Source organism: Leuciscus leuciscus, assembly GCF_965113295.1.
Source record: "Leuciscus leuciscus genome assembly, chromosome: 1".
NCBI lineage: Eukaryota > Metazoa > Chordata > Actinopteri > Cypriniformes > Leuciscidae > Leuciscus > Leuciscus leuciscus.
This window is the reverse complement of record NC_138725.1, coordinates 38067478-38086925: the sequence shown is the minus strand read 5'-3', so window position 1 is coordinate 38086925 and position 19448 is coordinate 38067478. Positions and strand designations below refer to the sequence as shown.

General features: G+C 36.8%; 2 protein-coding genes across 4 annotated transcripts in view; both read left to right on the top strand.

Moving 5' to 3' along the window:
• Positions 1 to 4972: 4972 nt before the first annotated feature.
• Positions 4973 to 19448, top strand: part of LOC309507479 (uncharacterized protein) — a 69733-nt gene continuing 55257 nt past the window's right edge. Inside the window, exon 1 of the mRNA XM_082181675.1 lies at positions 4973 to 5597. The gene's annotated coding sequence lies outside the window, so the exon portion shown is untranslated. The remainder of the gene's footprint in view (positions 5598 to 19448) is intronic.
• The window catches only part of LOC309507537 (uncharacterized protein), a 36397-nt gene continuing 22503 nt past the window's right edge, over positions 5555 to 19448 (top strand). Inside the window, exons 1-2 of one of the 3 annotated variants that reach the window (XM_082181811.1) lie at positions 5555 to 5864; positions 11909 to 17695. In XM_082181811.1, the coding sequence (XP_082037937.1) occupies positions 5786 to 5864; positions 11909 to 12963 (1134 nt within the window). In that variant the 5' untranslated portion in view covers positions 5555 to 5785 and the 3' untranslated portion in view covers positions 12964 to 17695. Of the gene's footprint in view, positions 5865 to 11908; positions 17696 to 18768; positions 19410 to 19448 lie in introns of those variants that run through there. The other 2 variants (XM_082181813.1, XM_082181812.1) reach the window with 2 other exon arrangements.

Genomic DNA, 19448 nt, shown 5'->3' with positions numbered 1-19448 from the left:
GGGGGAGACTATTCCATACCTTTGACCCTCTGTATAATATACTAAACTGTGTTTGAGTCGTACGAGAGTAGGGAGGCCTAATAAGACGACTACTACGAGTCGGATACTGATGAAATTCATTATTAAAAATAAAAATATTACAAAAATGCTGGGGAAATAACTTTTTTATAGAGCTATAAACGAATAAAGCAATTTGAAGCTGATTCACTTGGTAAACACTAAGAATACTTGCCTGAGCAAACAGTGATTGGGAGGAGTGTCTACGATTTACACAAAATATTATTCTTAAAGCTCGCTTCTGAAGTCGAAAAATAGTTTAGTTGGATGGGTACTAGCCCAAGCAACATTACAGTAATTGATATATGGATACAACATTGAATAATACAACATAATTGCAACTTTTTTGTTAATCAAGTGCCGGATTTTTCCTAATATACCGACCACTTTGGCTATTTTTGTACTTATGGCACTAATTTGAGGTTTCCAAGATAAAGAGTCATCTAGTATAACGCCGAGGAAACGAGCAGATCTAACATTGTTAATGGAGATATTATCAATTTGAATTTTCATTGAAAATTTAAATGTGTCAGACTTAATACCAAACAATATATAACTTGTTTTTTTTATGTTAAGTGACAATTTGTTGGACTTGAACCAAGTAGATAACTTGTCAAGTTCTTCATTAACTACTTTTATTAAAATTTCTGGATTTTTATGAGAATAAAATACACTTGTATCACCTGCAAATAAAATTTTAGAAAGTTTATCTGAGACATTAGGGAGGTCATTAACATATAATAAAAATAACAAAGGACCCAAGATGGAACCCTGTGGTAAGCCGCACTGAAGGGGAAGGAAAGGGGATTCTGTCCCATTATAGTTAACAGATTGATATCGGTCTGAAAGATAACTGGTGAACCAGAGTAGTGACTTGTTTTGTATACCATAATGTGAAAGTTTTTTTAACAGGATGGAATGGTCAACGGTATCAAATGCTTTTGAAAGATCCAGAAAAATACCTATAGTGTTTTCATTTCTATCTTTTGCTTTATACTGTATATCTCAGTCAAAAAATGGACGAGTGCCATGTAAGTGGAATGTTGTTTCCTAAAACCATACTGGTGTGCATATAAAATATAATTTTTGTCCAGATGTTTAATTAATCTTGTGTAAACAAGTTTTTCAAGAACTTTGGACAGGGCTGGTAACACAGAAATTGGTCTATAATTGTTAAAAATAGCATGGTCATCTTCTTTATAAACTGGTGTAATTTTTGCTATTTTCAACTCTACAGGTACAATTCCTTGGTCTAGGGAAAGATTATAAATATAAAGTAATGGTTTAATGATATCAGGATAAATTGCTTTTAATATTTTACTGTCAATCATATCATGTCCGGGTGAACAGTCTTTTAAATTGATAATTATATCTCTGATCTCATCCTCGGTAACAAAAGTAAAGTTAAAATCCTCAGACACTGGAAAATTCATGTATTCTAGTGGTCCAAAATGACTAGGTGGAATTTTAGAAGCTAACGTTGGACCTACATCAGAAAAAAAGGCATTAAATCTTTTGCCAATTTGTTGCGGATCTGAAACAATAGAATCGTCAATCTTAAATTCATTTGGTAACTGCTTTTTAGAATGTGTTTTATTAAGAATACAATTAATGGTTCTCCACAAAGAAGATGCATTATTTTTATTTTCGACTAATTTCCTATTATAATAATGGGTTTTTGCTCCTCTTATGACATGATTTAATCTGTTTCTGTATTTTTTGAATTGCAACAGATGAAATGGAGTAGGACAAAGAATGTATTTTTTATATAATTTATTTTTGATTTTCAGGGACTTTATAATAACTGGAGTTATCCACGGTTTGGACAATTTGCGCTTCAGAGGCACTGATTGGAGTGGAAAACATGAGTTGTAAACCTGAGTAAAATGTTTTATAAACAATGAAAAGGCCTTCTGAGTATCTACTTTTTGATAGATTTCACTCCATGATATTTGCCTTACAGCGTGTCTGAAATTTATCAAATTTCTATAACAAAAAATTAGTCTATATTTAACGTTTTGTAAAGGGGGGCAATTTTCAGTCTCATCAACAGTGATCAAAAATATGGGACAGTGATCAGCCACATCAATGCACAGGACACCGGATTTCATAGTCTTATTATACACATTAGTAAAAATATTATCTATACGAGTTGCTGAGGTATTAGTCACTCTGGTGGGAACTGAAATCATAGGATTAAAGCTATAAGAATACATAGTATCAGTAAATTCTTTAATTAACATATTTCCCTGACTATTTTCAATATTAATGTTAAAGTCACCCATTATGTAACAATTTTTCCTTTCATTAGAAATGATATCCAGTACATTTGAGATGTCTGTAATAAATGCAGAGAGGTCACAATTAAGTGGTCTATAGATACATAAAATTATTGCTAATTTAGTTTCTACTGCTACTACTTCCGAAGAAGAATTAAAAAGCTTTTCAAAGTCACATCTTTCTTTATAATGTAGACTAGAATTGATAAACAGAGAAACCCCTCCACCCACCCTTCCCTCTCTACATCTAAAAATATGTTTGTAATCTTCTAAATGAAAATTCCCAGCTGTTTTGTCAGTCAGCCATGTTTCAGTAAGCCCTATCACATTAAAGGTATAATTTAAATTTTCAAGGCAAGTGGATAAACCCTCAAAGTTTTTAGACAAACTACGAACATTAATATGAAGGAAAGAAAGATCATTTCCAGTACTAAGAGAATTTATCAAAGTTTTAAAAGTACTTTCACAATAGTATTCAGAGGTGCCAAAAATAATTATGTTGTAGTTGGAGAATATTGTTTCGGTCTGGATCAGGAGAAATCATCATGCATGTGGACTAGATCAAAATAAATCGTCATGCATGTACATAGGAGGAATTATTTGAACTTCACTGGTAGTTGCCATCTGATGTTATTGACGGGGTTTAACTATGAGCCGATCATAGCTAATAACAGCAAAGTTTCCCCTCTCTCTGGCCTCCTTCATAGCTGGAAACAGTTCGGCCCTCTTCTTCCTAATGCGATCAGAAAAATCTTCATTAACATATGGAACATGACTCCATTTCCCAGAATGGTTTACTTTAACCAAGTATTTATTTATTTGATGGGCAACACTGGACTTTTTAAGTTTCAGAAGTCCCTTACAACTTCACTCTGCACCAGTTGAGAGAATCTTTAGTGTTGCAGGAAAGATATTCAGACCAGAACGGTGCAGACTCAATGACAAAAAATAATTTGAGGAGCTATTGAGAATTAGATGCAACAGTGTTGCTCAGTAATTTTTTGCATTGGAATAAATGATAACTGCATTTACAACAACTTTGTGTTTGTGTGATTACTTTGAAATGAAAATTACATTGGAACAAAACTAATTAAACAACATTGAGGGGGTAATTTATTTCAAGAATTTGATCAATATCTATTTTAGAACAAAATGTATGCAGGGTTGAGGAGTAAATAGTTACGTGAAATGAAATTTCTGTTATTAAATTACAAAATTAATGTAATTGTATTTGTATTACTGAGGTAAAATGTTCAATTCAATTAGTTACTAATCAACTTAAAACGAAATTGCTTTGCATTGATAAAGCTAACCAAATAAAGTAATCTAAACCACATTTATAATGGGTACCTAATAACAGTAAGCAATAACATTTCCAACGTAACCTTCCTAACACTGAATGCATGCGAGACTCAACACATTCTTTCTGTTGTGTGACTGTGTGGAATTTCTTTGAATTGCCATGCATTTAATTCCACTTCCTGTCATTCAAATTCAAATTCAATTCAACGTCCTGTGGGGCGGAGTAAATTCAATTCAAATTCAAATTCATGAATTGAATGGAGGCCAATTCTGAAATTCTGAATTTTGCACAAGCCTGGCAAACACGCCAAAATCCGGGAACTTCTGCCAATAGTTTTATTATTATTATTCCATTTCTTCTTCCACTCTTGAGTGTATGGCAGCCCATAGAACCGCTTGTCGCACAGATAGAGGACAGTCTGAACTGTCACCAGAGCAAATTTGGTGTCTCTAACTCAATCTCTCTAGCACCACCAACTGACCAAAGTTGCTTTAAAAACCAATTTTTTTAATTCCTCCTAGGCCGTTGCTAGCGCACAAACAAATTCGACAAAGAGTGTGCCAAAATGGACACCAAGCTATATCTCTGCAAAGCTGTAGCGAATTCTGACCAAACTTGGTGTGCGTTATGACAACCATCCTGAGGCTACCTGCACAGATTTGGTGTAGTGCCACAAAGTGGTCAGGACAAATGCAAAATAGACATTTTTGCTTAACTTCTGACCAGTTTTGCCAAAAATCGGAACTGCTTTGGGATACTGACACCAAACTGTTCGTGTCATTGTCACCTCACTCTGACCACAACACATCAATTTGCATTTGGTCAAAGCACCACCTATTGATCAAAAGTGCTAAACCATTAAATATTGTATATATTACTGTATTTATGATTTTTCAGCTATCTTGCCTAAAATCATCTTAAAATGTCTTTACTTGCTTGTTGATCTGATGCTCCCAGCCATGTTGGCATGACTCATCGTGCTTTTTGTGCTTGGCCCCGATAATTGCCTATTTGCAGCTATATTTCTGTCTTTCTTTCTCACTGATATTTTACCCTCAAAAGCTGCTCCGCTGTCTGACCTATGGCACAAATGTTCAAAAAGGTCAACATTGATGTGGTGAGAGAAGACAGACAAAGTGGATTAAATAAATAAGTAGGCTACATGTTATACATTTTATGTACTCGTTATCTTTAACAAGTACGTGCTATGTATTCGGTACACATCTTCCTCTGGCTGAAGATATGAAGCTAAATACAGTGTTCAGCATCTAATGTGGTCTTCTTTTTTAATAGGTTAGAGACATTGTTTAAACATTAGGCTACACTAATGAAATGAAACCGTGTTCTGTTGCCTCCATGACAACAGTTAGAGACACCTGATTGAAGGTTCTTCAGCATGGTGAAAAAGTACTCTGTTTTGGTTATTAGTTTTCTGTTCTGTTCAGTAAGTCAGTTTTCATTACCCATTTGTTTGTCCAGCTATGCTCTGCTAAGGTAGACCTGTCTTTTCCATGTTACCCTTTTGATTTTGGAGTTCATATTGAGTAACCTCTCTAATCTCCCTGTTTTTGACTGCTGTTGTATATTGTTAAGTGAAGATATGTCTCTGAATTTGGGTGTCAAAGAGCTTCTTGCAAAATTGGAGGGAAAATAAAAAGTTTTGAAAGAAAGAAAAAAGACATAGAAAGGCAAAACATTGCAAAATGCAATGAGTTCAATATCAAGTATTAACATGAAAGGCAGTTTTTCTAAAAACGTCGTAAAAATATCTTATTTTGTGGAAATGGAATTCTCATTAGCCTACCTGACATTCAAAAACATATATTTTTCCCCTCCTCTCTATGCTTCACACTCCAGTCCAGTGGGTGGCGGTAAGACACATATGTTTGTTTACAAACCACCATTCAACCTCAGAGGAAGAAGATTAGTTTCAGTATGATCTCTGCTGTTTTGTCGTGGTGCTGGCTTAATACAAACTGTTAGAAATGTACTTTTAGTGTATAGAAAGATAAAAATAATAATAATAATAATCATCAATAAATGCCTGTAATAGGCCTACTCTCATCCTCATAGACGTGACTAAGTTTTGAGGCAAGCAGGAATATCTGAAGGAGTATCAACTGAACTGAGATCTGCTGCTGTGAAGATGGCGTTTGTTAAAGAGGAGAGTGAGGAGGACATGAGTGAACCAGAACCCTGGAGAATAAAACACGAGGAACAAGGAGGTTGGTGTCTATTCTTCATTCATCTTTATTGACTTTTGTGCCACATTAAGATGATAAAGCTTTAGACTCAGTGTGCCCGCGGATCCTTATAACTAAGTCTAACTCATTAATGTAAAAATATATATTCGCTCGTTGCTTTTTGGAATCTCAAAACTGTGTTGAACTCATCATACAGATTCACTTTGTTTTTACATTAATGTAATCTCAAACATTTGTGTGGGACAAGTCAACAAATAAAAGCTCCAATGTAACGAATAAAATTGGATTAATATATTACTGTACCCCCAAATTAAAATGTATTATATATTTGTATTCTTTAAAAATAGATATAGGCTATCACTCTGTCTCTAGATTACAAAATGTAGTAAATTCTGTTAAAGGAGTGATGTCAAATTTGATCATACATCTTGTATGCATGAGCACAATCCATTATAGCTCATGTATTATGTAGCGTAAATTAAGTGATGTGCAGGTATTAATTTTTGGGGGGAAAAGTCTTGAAAGTGGTATTGAAATGTATTAAATTTGAAGTGCTGATAGCTGCATATTCCCTGTAGACAGCTCATCAGATTCAGTGGAATAGTTCTAAAATCAGAAAAGCTGTGAAATGTGTATTAGACTAATAAATAAATAGTGCACTGATACCAATTTTGATATATATATATATATATATATATATATATATATATACACCCACACATACGTATACATATATTTGTATTGTACAAGCCTCTGTTACTTTCACTATTCATTCTATTGTTTGATCATATTTTATCTTTCATTTAATAGCACAGCGCACATTTAAGGGGCCGGATTACTAATCCACACTCACAACTTTGACTTCTTCTCACTAAATTACTGCAAGCAGGTGGTTCGCTTTATTTACAATACAAACATTTCAATTGGCATAAATAAAAACAAACAAACTTATTTACAGCTATATTCAACTTAAGCAAAATAATTGGAAAATGATAATTGAAATAAGCGACAGAGAAAGAAAATGAGCGGTGCTAAACAAACAAAACCAAAACACACGCTATCTAATCCCCAACTTTCTAAACTAACTGAAAACAAAAACAGAAAATAAAGGATTCTTAAGTGCTTAACACGCCATAAGTAAAACTTCACTAACTAACCAAACAAAACTTACACATGGTTGCACACGCTCCTTCCCTAGTGTGTCTAACAGCGGTAACTCTACGTGTATGTAAGATGTATGTCATGTGACGTACTTTCCTTTTCTCTTCTCTCCGGACTGGTGCAGTCTAGATCAGGTAAGAAGTCCTCTGTGTGAGCAAACACAAATCAAAATAAGCAAGCAAGAGAACCACCACAAAGTCAGTACTTTTCAACATCAACAACGGTAGCACAGCCAACAAACACTCTCCAAGCTCCCCCTCTTCCATTCTCCAGAGTTCCTTATATCCTGGACCACAGCCGATGATTGGTCGTCTCCGACCAATAGTAGCACATACAAACTTAAAGATAGCAGACAGCGGGAAAACAAGAAGAAACCATCAGCAGAGGGGAGAAACACAGCAACCAATAACAAAAAGAGAAGGGAACAAAAATGCTAGCACGTAACACATATCAATACTGCTCTCTATTTGCTCTATTGTCTGCGTTTCTTTGTCACAGTCACTGTACTGTACATGCCGCGGGGTATCGGTTGTTGGTATCTGAGAATTTTAATGAGTACGAGTTGTACACAAGTGAAGTATTGGTGCGTCTCTATAATTAAAAAGGAAATAAATTACTTCAAAATAAAAATAAAATTGTCAGGTATGTTTATACGACAACAATGCACGTAAAAACAGAAACGTTTTTCCTTTCCCTTTGCCTTGGTTTTTCCAAAGTTGTCAAAATGATTCTTGTTCACTCGGATCCGCGAAACCAACAAAAAATTTTGTATTATTCATGCCAGGCCAGTAGTTGGCGATGTCACTTTGCCTATAGACTGAACCGGTTTGTGACTGACCGGTTTGTGCTCTAAACACGATCTGCAAATGTCTGGTTTTTAGTAAAGTTTTGTCTGACATCTATTCCGGACTTGCTCACACACTGCATTGCAATCATTTTCCGAAATGAAATTTGTGTGAAAATATTACGAAATCTGTTAACAGGACATAAACACAGGCCAGAAACGGGTCAGAGCAGAGCGCAGATGCGCAGCAGAGAAAATACCAGGCACAGCAAGATCACTGTTTTCGATGCTCGAAATATAGGGAGAAAAATATAAATTGAATTTGGATGGGAGTTTATATGAATGTATCTGTGAAGGGAACTGACTTTATTCAGAACACAAAGCCGATTCCAAAAAAAGTTGGGACACTGTACAAATTGTGAGTAAAAAAGGAATGGAATAATTTACAAATCTCATAAACTTATATTTTATTCACAATAGAATATAGATAACATATCAAATGTTGAAAGTGAGACATTTTGAAATGTCATGCCAAATATTGGCTCATTTTGGATTTCATGAGAGCTACACATTCCAAAAAAGTTGGGACAGGTAGCAATAAGAGGCCGGAAAAGTTAAATGTACATATAATGAACAGCTGGATGACCAATTTGCAACTTTTTAGGTCAACTGGCAACATGATTGGGTATAAAAATAGCCTCTCAGAGTGGCAGTGTCTCTCAGAAGTCAAGATGAGCAGAGGATCACCAATTCCCCCAATGCTGCGGCGAAAAATAGTGGGGCAATATCAGAAAGGAGTTTCAGAGAAAAGGAGTTTGAGGTTATCATCACCTACAGTGCATAATATCATACAAAGATTCAGAGAATCTGGAACAATCTCTGTGCGTAAGGGTCAAGGCCGGAAAACCATACTGGATGCCCGTGATCTTCGGGCCCTTAGACGGCACTGCATCACATACAGGAATGCTACTGTAATGGAAATCACAACATGGGCTCAGGAATACTTCCAGAAAACATTGTCGGTGAATACAATCCACCGTGCCATTCGCCATTGCGAATGGTCAAAAAGAAGCCATATCTAAACAGGATCTAGAAGCGCAGGCGTTTTCTCTGGGCCAAGGCTCATTTAAAATGGACTGTGGCAAAGTGGAAAACTGTTCTGTGGTCAGACGAATCAAAATTTGAAGTTCTTTTTGGAAAACTGGGACGCCATGTCATCCGGACTAAAGAGGACAAGGACAACCCAAGTTGTTATCAGCGCTCAGTTCAGAAGCCTGCATCTGTGATGGTATGGGTTGCATGAGTGCGTGTGGCATGGGCAGCTTACACATCTGGAAAGGCACCATCAATGCTGAAAGGTATATCCAAGTTCTAGAACAACATATGCTCCCATCCAGACGTCATCTCTTTCAGGGAAGAACTTGCATTTTCCAACATGACAATGCCAGACCACATACTGCATCAATTACAATATCATGGCTGCGTAGAAGGAGGATCCGGGTACTGAAATGGCCAGCCTGCAGTCCAGATCTTTCACCCATGGAAAACATTTGGTGCATCATAAAGAGGAAGATGCGACAAAGAAGACCTAACACAGTTGAGCAACTAGAAGCCTGTATTAGACAAGAATGGGACAACATTCCTATTCCTAAACTTGAGCAACTTGTCTCCTCAGTCCCCAGACGTTTGCAGACTGTTATAAAAAGAAGAGGGGTTGCCACACAGTGGTAAACATGGCCTTGTCCCAACTTTTTTGAGATGTGTTGATGCCATGAAATTTAAAATCAACTTATTTTCCCCTTAAAATTATAAATTTTCTCAGTTTAAACATTTGATATGTCATCTATGTTGTATTCTGAATAAAATATTGACATTTGAAACTTCCACATCATTGCATTCTGTTTTTATTCACAATTTTTACAGTGTCCCAACTTTTTTGGAATTGGGTTTTGTAGTTTCAATGGTGTACTGTTCTCTTTATATGTTTTTCTTTACAAGCGTGTAATCTAAATAAACAGCAAGCTAAACTCTGTTCAAGAGACAGGATATGAGCGCCTTTTGCTCCTTTAACCCTCTGGGGTCTGAGGTTTTTTCTAGGCCCCGGAGGTGTTTTGACATGTTGGATGTCCGCCATAATTGCAACAAGATCTTGTTGTGTGAATTCAGTCAGTTTTGACCGCAAAAGATGAGGTCATTTGATCGGATGTCATGTATTTAACGCATTTTACCTGCTAGAAATACATGCTCAGTTTTAATGTTATTTTTAAGGTGGGGTAGAATTAAATGAATGGCAAAACTCAGCATTTTGTTCGCGTACCCCCTTCTGCGGGGATGAAAACTCGTACATCGGCGGCTCATTCGTTTAGTTTTGTTTTGCTTAATTGGCGGCGCTGGGATCTTTGTGCCGGTGTAATGCATTGGACAAAAAAAGTTTTTTTCTCACAGACCGGCCCATGAAACACGTAGATCAGCGGCCCATTGCTTTTTTTCTTTATTGACACTGGGCTGGTCCAATCACATCTTTAAACACCTCCCCCTCTGGGCTCTGAGCGAGTGTGCAGTGTCAGTGTGTGTATCTGTCCAAATAGTCAGAGAGATCGAGAAGAAACGCAAGTAATGTGCAGAGAAATAGCGTGAAAAAAAGAAACAGGCCCAGAGGATAAGAAGAGAATCAGAGGATAAGAAGAGAAATGAGTGTAGAGAACTGCGGTAACCAGAACTAGGCTACTTTCAGAACACTTTACCCAGTTACGCATTATTTCCACATCTGCATATTTGACGATTACGCATTTTACTAGAATTGTAATGAGATGCGTTTGTAAACCATGTTTTCCGCCAAAATAAAAGCTCGAAGCAGTTTCCGTCAAAATAAAAGATCATGACTTCTGTTGTATACATGATTCTTTCAAGTATAGAAATTAGTACAAAACTAATTATGAAAGTTTATTTTATTTTTCAGTGCATTTGTTTTACAAAATATGGATAATATTGCCATGTGATTAATATTATAACTATTATTATGTAGTAGTGTACAGACACTATATCACAACTAAAAGTTTTTTTAGTTTTTCTTTGTTTTAATTTGCCCACATTAGAATATGGGTTTGAGCTCTTAATTTTGAACTCTCAAAGTGCACCAGATTGATGAATTTAACATTAAAAAGCACAAAATGTTCTTACGGGGGAGTATGCCCCAGAACCCCCCTACAGGGACAGAGGTCCACTCACCACAGATTTACCAAAACTCCTGTGGGAAACACTGCTGTTGCTATGCCAGTGCAGCTTATTGCTTGTTTTAGGATTCATCACTGTGGAGTATAGTTCATTTGTATGTTACAATTAGTAGTTATTTCATCTGTTAACTTTTACTCATTCCTACTCACTCATTACATGGCATTATAGTGGTTTTAAGGCAGGGTTCACCAATCTCGGTCCTGGAGGGCCGCTGTCCTGCAGAGTTTAGCTCCAACCCCAATTAAACACACCTGAACCAGCTAATCAAGGTCTCACTAGGCATACTAGAAACTTTCAAACAGGTGTGTTGGAGCTGGTTGGAGCTAAACTCTGCAGGGACAGCGGCCCTCCAGGACCGAGATGTGAACCCTGTTTTAAGGAATAGGAGTTGGTATACATTTGGTATACAAGGTATTCAAGGGCGTGCAAAGATCGGGGGTGTTTATGATCATATGTAGTGGGCCGATCTGGGCCAAAATGCTAGGGCCTATTTATTTATTTTTTGTCCCAGTCCAGCCCTGCCCTTCTGTCACCACACGTATCCCAGTTTGAGAACCACTGATTTACACAACAACGTTTTCGGAGCCTGAAAATGCTAACTTTTAAAAAGGGGTTGTAAGTTTCCGTGTTTTGAAACTACAAAAATGCTAATTTGTGTAAATTGTGAGTTTGTGTCATCATGTGTATTCTGTCTGTAATCTATCTGTTTCTTTACAAAGTGACATCTCCAACTACTGGCCTGGCATCTGTACTTGAAACTTTTCAAAAACCCAAAGGAAAATCTTTAAATGTTTTAATACATTGTTGTCGTGTAAATGTATCATAATTTCATTTTATTTTACAAATGTCCAATTTGATTTTCATCATTTTAATGTTTTCATTTTAGGCCTGGTAAAAGTGAAAGAGGAAAGACCAGATCTGAATGAAGTGGAGGAGAAACATCAACATCAGAAAGCTCATGATGTCACCGCTGGAGAAAAATCAACGAGTTGCTCCAAAACTGAAAACGGTTGCTCACAAAGCAGCATTCAAATTATAGAAGTCAAAAAGCCTTTCACCTGTTCTCACTGTGGAAACACTTTCACACGTAATCAAAACCTTAAGACTCACATGATAATTCACACTGGAAAAAGGCCTTTCACCTGCTCTCACTGTGGAAACACTTTTAAATATAAAGGAAGCCTTAGGAGTCACTTGTTAATTCATACTGGAAAAAGGCCTTTCGTCTGCCATCACTGTGGAAAGAGTTTTACACATAAAGGACAACTTAATGATCATTTGGTAATTCACACTGAAGAAAAGCCTTTCGCCTGCTCTCAGTGTGGAAACACTTTCACACGTAAAGAAAGCCTTAAGAATCACATGCTAATTCATGCTGGAATAAAGCCTTTCATCTGCTCCTACTGTGGAAAGAGTTTTACATATAAAGGAAATCTTACTGAGCATTTGGTAACTCACACTGAAGAAAAGCCTTTCACCTGCTCTCAGTGTGGAAAGACTTTCACGCGTAAAGAAACCCTTGAGAATCACATAAGAATTCATGCTGGAATAAAGCCTTTCAGCTGCTCCCAGTGTGGAAAGAGTTTCACCAGTAAACAAGGATTTAATTGTCACATGAGAAATCACACTGAAGCGATGCCTTACGCATGTCATCTGTGTGAGATGAGATTTAAATGGAACGGTGGTCTCACAGTTCATCTGCACCGATCTCACTCTGCCGTAAAGCAATTTAAATGTGATCACTGCAGTAAAACATTTGCTTTGCCATCATTACTGAAGAACCACCAGAAAGTTCATACAAATGAGAAGCCACACTCCTGTCCTGTTTGTGGAAGGAGATTTCTAAGGGTTGACTCCTTGAAAAGGCACCAGAAAATAGTACACAATAATGTGAAAACGATAATGAGTGTAGGAGAAGCTTTAATACAGCCGAGTCCTTGATACCTCACCAATGCATCCACAGAGATGGGTAGTAACTAAGCACATTTACTCCATTTTTACTGGTTTTTAACGTTTGAAAACATCTCAGTTTCAAAACTCGGGACACAAACAAAGCATTAGATGAGGTTAGAAGAGAAGGCAGACGATAAAAATGGGTTAAGAAGACCGAGCAGCTTCATGCAAGCCATCTAACTACTCTCGTCTTATTTACTTTTCTTTCTTTTCTTTTCCATTGAGAATCTATTTTTTTCCAAGTTAACATTTTTGCCGCAAATCTTCAGTCAACAACTCTATAGTCTTTGCCCGCCTCAAACTTCAGCCAGAGACTCCGCTTCCATTCATCCACCAAAACACCAGGGGCATCATGTATCAATCTTGCGTACGCACAAAAACTTTGCGTACGCCAGCTTTCACGCTCATGGTCGTATGTACTAACAGTGAAATTAACGCGAGAATGTGCGTTCCTCCACGCCAATTTCATGACTGGCGTACGTACATTTCTCATTGTTTTTGTCCGTTGGCGACTCTTACAGGCAATGAAGTGAAGTTGCAAACATTACACAACGAATTGTTCTACAAGTCTATCGCACCACCACCTGTGGGAAGCATTGCTATTAATTTGCAATTTATAAAATAATTGACATATATTGTCACACGAGCCTTATGGGAATATCTTATCAATTATGCAATTAAGTAAGAACATATAAAAGCATATGCAAACTGATACAACCCTTAGTCTATGGCAGTGACAGCTTTGGTTTAATGTCCACCTTTATATCAGACCATTTCTTTTTAAGGTCATTTAGGGTAGACTGTGTACAGTTGAGAAATGTGTACAGTTGAGACACCTTAAATAATCTGCGTTCACAGCAAGCACAAGTTGTGATTTTTGCTGTGCACGTGCGTTTTAGTGTCCTCTTTGATCGTGGGAAATTTGAACAACGGATGCATCTCCGATCCGAAGATATCGGGAAAAGTTTTATTTCTAAGATGTGACGTTCACTTCACCATGCACTCTCCACAATGAATAGCTTATTATCCTTATGTGACTGTTAAACGTAACTGCACAGCAAAAACTCCAGTGTTAAATGAACTCTCCTGGGAGTTCATATGGCTCCAGACTCAAGAGTGTTAAAGTTAATGAGCTTATTAAGTGATTCATTGAGTGATTATTGACCATTGTTGAAGACACCTGATATTAACAAGCAGAATCACTGAAGGAGAAAAAGCACAATTTTAAGACACCATTATGGTGATTAGTGTTTGTTTTAGTTGGGCTCTTGACCCTTAAACTACTAACATTAGATTTTATTTGGCTGTTGTGTCTGAGTTATAATTCTCAGATGAACAAAGAGAAATGGTGATCAGGTTATGTTTTGACATGATCATAATTTGACCTGAATCACAAATCTAATTTTGAGAGTTATGTCTACCTGGTTAATTACAGCAGCTCTGTGATTCTATAACAAACAATTTTCAGCATTTTCAATATAATCCAATATGTTCCTCAAACGTTGTTCTGATCTAAAGACTTTAAAAATTACTTTATTTAGACACACTGACATCAATAATCAGCCTGTGAATCTCAACAATGGTGACAATAATAAAGCATGTTGCAGTGCATTCTGGGTGCCACCAATCAAAACTCATTCATGGCTCCCATCATGCATTGCGGTATGAATAAATTATAATCTGAATTGTTTTAGTAATTTCCTTTCCCTAATTGAATTTTCCGTTTGTCACCATTGTTGAGATTCATACACTGATTCCTGATGTCTGTGTGTGCCTAAAATAAGGATTTTTATCTTTATCAGAACAACTTTTAAAAAATCCTTTGGATTATTTAGAAAATTCTGGATTTTGTGCTGTAGAATCACAGTGATGCTGTAATTAACAATATACATTTAAGACAGAGATTAGACTCTAAATGAATTTAGTGATTCAGGTCAAATGATGATGATGTCAAAACATAACCAACACCACCTGATCAACTTTTTCTCTTTGTTCATCTGGTAATTATTATAACTCAGATACAACAGCAAAACAAAAACTGAAGTTAAACATGTAAGGGTCACAAGCCCAACTAAAGTAAACACTGATCACCATAATGGTGACCTAATATTGTGCTTTTTCTCCTTCAGTGATTCTGCTTGTTAACATCAGGTGTCTTCAATAATGTTCAATCATCACTCAATTAATCACTTAATTATCTCATTAACTTTAACACTCTTGAGTGTTAATTTAACACTCATATTTTAACACTTTAACACTCTTGAGTCTGGAGCCATATAAACTCCCAGGAGAGTTCATTTAACACTGGAGTTTTTGCTGTGTGGTATCACCACAAACGTTATTCTGTGCCCTAAAAACTGCCATATTTCATGGTATTGTGTCATGCAAGGTAATTGCAAAATCTAGAGAAATGTGCGAGGTGGCCAGCGGCGGATAGTTGAGACACATATCTACTGTACCCTCAATAGAGTTCTATTACGAAACACATTGTTTAGTTGTTCAGTGTTATGAACAGTTTAAACGCCGTAATTAGCCAGCATAGGACGCAAATGAAAATAAAATGTGATATTTGTGATATTTAAACTGTGTATTATTAATAAATATTGTTACATATCTTGTTCCTGCTTTATACATTTTAACCAGTGCTAATTTAAATAAAATGAATGAATATAAATGGATGAATAAACAAAAATGTTGCACAATTGTTATTTTCTTTATTTGTCTTTATTTTTTTATTTACGATGAATGGTTAGTTACCTTCACATCATTAAAAATGGGGTGTCTCAACTGTACCATCATGCACTGTCTCAACTGTACCACATGATATGGGTACAGTTGAGACAAAAAGCACCTTATTTTTATGAGCTAATTGTGGAAAATATAAACTACTTGTGGGTATTATTGATTGATAATATCTTAGTCTACAAGGTAATGAAATGTCATGTGGCGTGTCATGTGGAAATTCACTTCTTTTCAGTGTCTATTTTTGTGTGAAAAATCAAAACGCAAAAAGTGTCTCAACTGTACTCAGTCTACTCTACAGTGCGACTTTCAGATCCCACCGCATTGACGGCATCAGCCAAACTCTCCCACTCATATTGTTTCCTTTTGTTATTAATTCCAGAGGACAAAGTTCCAAATATTTTTTTTTTTCGTTTCTACCTCCGATTGTAGCACCTCCAATTCACTCACTGTAAAATTTCGTTTCTTGCCGCCATTTTCTTACTGCTTTCTTTTGACAAAGTGGACTCATTACCATATTTAAATTAATTTAATTAAGGGAGGAGACTGGGTGGGGCATTGTGCTCGTTCATGTGCGCTCAATTTTATGTTAACTGGGATGTACAAAGAGAATATGCGTGGGATCCTTCGTATGCAGAGATTCATACATCTGGGTTTTTTTGTGCGTACGCACATTTACAGCTTTGTCCGTACGCAATGTTTTAGTATGAATTCAACGCAAGTCTTTGTACATGAGGCCCCAGGGGCCTCATTTATAAACGTTGCGTACGCACAAAAGAAGGCGTTCACCGCTCTCTACGCAATAATTGGTATTTATAAAAAGCAAATTTGACGGGAAAATGTGCGGTCCTTCACGCAAACTCTAACCCAGGCGAACGCACAAAAACGGGTGAAATGAGAAATGGCGACACCGTCGGCAGATGGAAGAAACACGTGAAAGTGTGCGAAACTGTAGACCGTTGTGAAAAAGAAATGGCAATACTGCCTCTCATAAATAACATGAAGACTTCACAAAGCAAGTCTTACAATTAACAGCCTACACGAACACCCGTTTGATCGATCTGCAGTGTAAAACAAACAAAATCAAACGAAGATTACAACAGAAATGCAAATTAACACATATTTGCAAAAAGAAAAGTGAAATATGTTCTGCAATAATATTGGCATGTTATGCAATTCATCCTCATAACGCATCTGTAGCTTGTCAGATGCAATCAAATGGATGGTAATAAAATGCCATGATGCCATCACAATGCGTAATGACGCACAATGGCTGATCTTGCGCTCTTAGAAAATGTGGCAAATGGAAGGGTTCGGAGTGAACGCATCTTCAGACAGCAAGAAGATGAATCGATGAATATTAACTTGTGGGCGTTTCACGGACTATTTATGGACTACTATGGGCGTGACATGAAGCCGCAAAAGCTGCGCTACATTTAGAATTGATTGTGATTTATTAAGGGAAAACTGCGTAGGATGTGCGTGCACACGGTTTTATAAATCCGAATATTTCTGTGCGTACGCACGTCCTATGTTTCATCCGTACGCCACTTCTGACGCAAATCCTACGCAAAGTTTTATAAATGAGGCCCCTGAACATGATTGTCTTCCCGAGACGTCACTCCAGACGCAACTAGAGCGAGAAACTGGGAAACCCCCTTGGCAGAACCACACCTTCAGGGATACCCATTCAAAGATCAGCACCAACACAAGTAACACCTCCATTCTAGCCGAACTTTAAAATTCTAATTTAATAACCCTGCCTTAGAACCAATAGAAGGCTTCACGTCAGGTCTTATAAAGTGCATACATTGCTAGGAACTTGGGATTTCATAATTTCACTCTCTTAAAACTCATTCTTTCCTAAATGTCTCTCTTTCTGCAACTCCTGTGAATGTGTGTGTGCTTGTTAATGTGTTAGTTGATAGTTTTAAGTGTTAGAATAATCAATAAAGTCTTGTTGGTATTTAAAGAGAAATGTGTTGTGTTATGTGCTTACAAATTTAAGGTCTTAAACTGCTGATCTTGTTACCGTGCTAAAAGTGTTTTCATTTATAGTTTCGATATTAATATTGGCTACAGAGTTTATAGTTACGGCCCGTTCAATTGAGCACTGGACAATTTATTTGTTCGGCATGATTCTTTCAAAATTCCTTATAAACTAATTCTCTTTGAGCCAAAATTGACCAGTTTCCCTTACATAAGCTACCATTTTTCACAGAATAGTGAATGAATACCCGCCAACTTGCAATGTGGGGTATTTGAGCAGTGGCGGTAGCCTGTTCATCCTGAAAAGGAATGCCTTCGCTTAGACACAGTTAACCAGTTTAAACATGCCTGCAGAAATACACATTGGATTACATTTTGGAAAACAGATGGAAGATGATCCATCAATGTGTATTTGATCATTGTGTTAAAGGAATACGCCGACTTTTTGGGACTTTAGCTTATTCACCGTATCCCCCAGAGTTAGATAAGTCCATACATACTCTTTTCATCTCCGTGCGTGCCATAACTCTGTCTGACGCACCCGCCGTTAACCTAGCTTAGCACAAAGACTGGAGGTAAATGGCTCCAGCTAGCATACTGCTCCCAATAAGTGACAAAATAACGCCAACATTTTCCTATTTACATGTTGTGATTTGTATAGTCACAGCGTGTATGAATGACAAGGTCACATGAGACACAACCATCTTCTAACCGTATGACCCAATCTTCTGACCACTTATTTCTTTCACTTTTCTCTTTCTCTCTCTTAGGAGTCAGTGAAGATGTCGTCGTTGAAGGTCTTTCTGTGTGGTTCATGTCATGAACAAATTTGTTTTTGTGTTGTTATTAATATTATTTGTTTTTGTGTGTTCAAATGTTATTAATATTATTTTATAAAATATACACAATCTTAAATCTACCCCAGAGTCATTCTTGTGTCTTCCCTCTGTACTTTATATGTGGTTGATCTATAGTGACTGAAAAGGCAATACCATGATTCCTTAATTAATTTTTGTTTATTTTAAACAAGTGAGTTATTATGTTATGTTATGCTAGTCACAGTAATTATTCAACATTCAGCTAGCAACCAGGTTTAATTGCAAGAAAGTAGCATTTGGGTGTAATACACCTTTGAAACTTAGTCACAATAAATATTTAACATTCAGCTCTTAGCAACCAGGTTTAATTACAAGAAAGTAGTATTTAGGGGTGAAATAAACTGCCTTGTTGCACTTTTTTTTTGGTCCTCCAAAACTCCTGGGACTGCGGTTTTTCTGTTTCGGTAGGAGGCGCTGTCACACACAAAAAAACTAGGGTCCGAACTGCGGTCCTGAAAATACTGGGACCTCCTCTCGACGCTTCACACTCCAATCCAGTGGGTGGCGGTAAGACACATACGTTTGTTTACAAACCACCATTAAGCCTCAGAGGAAGAAGATTAGTTTTCAGCATGTTCTCTGCTGTTTTGTCGATGTGCTGGCTCAATATAAACAGTTAGCAATGTTCTTTTAGTGTACTAACATGCATAACAATGTACTCTCATCCTCATAGAAGTGACTAAGTTTTGAAGCAAGCAGGAATATTAGGAAGACTATCAACTGAACTGAGATCTGCTGCTGTGAAGATGGTGTTTGTTAAAGAAGAGAGTGAGGAGGACATGAGTGATCCAGAACCCTGGAGAATAAAACACGAGGAACAAGGAGGTTGGTTTCTATTCTTCATTCATCTTTAATTACTGTTGT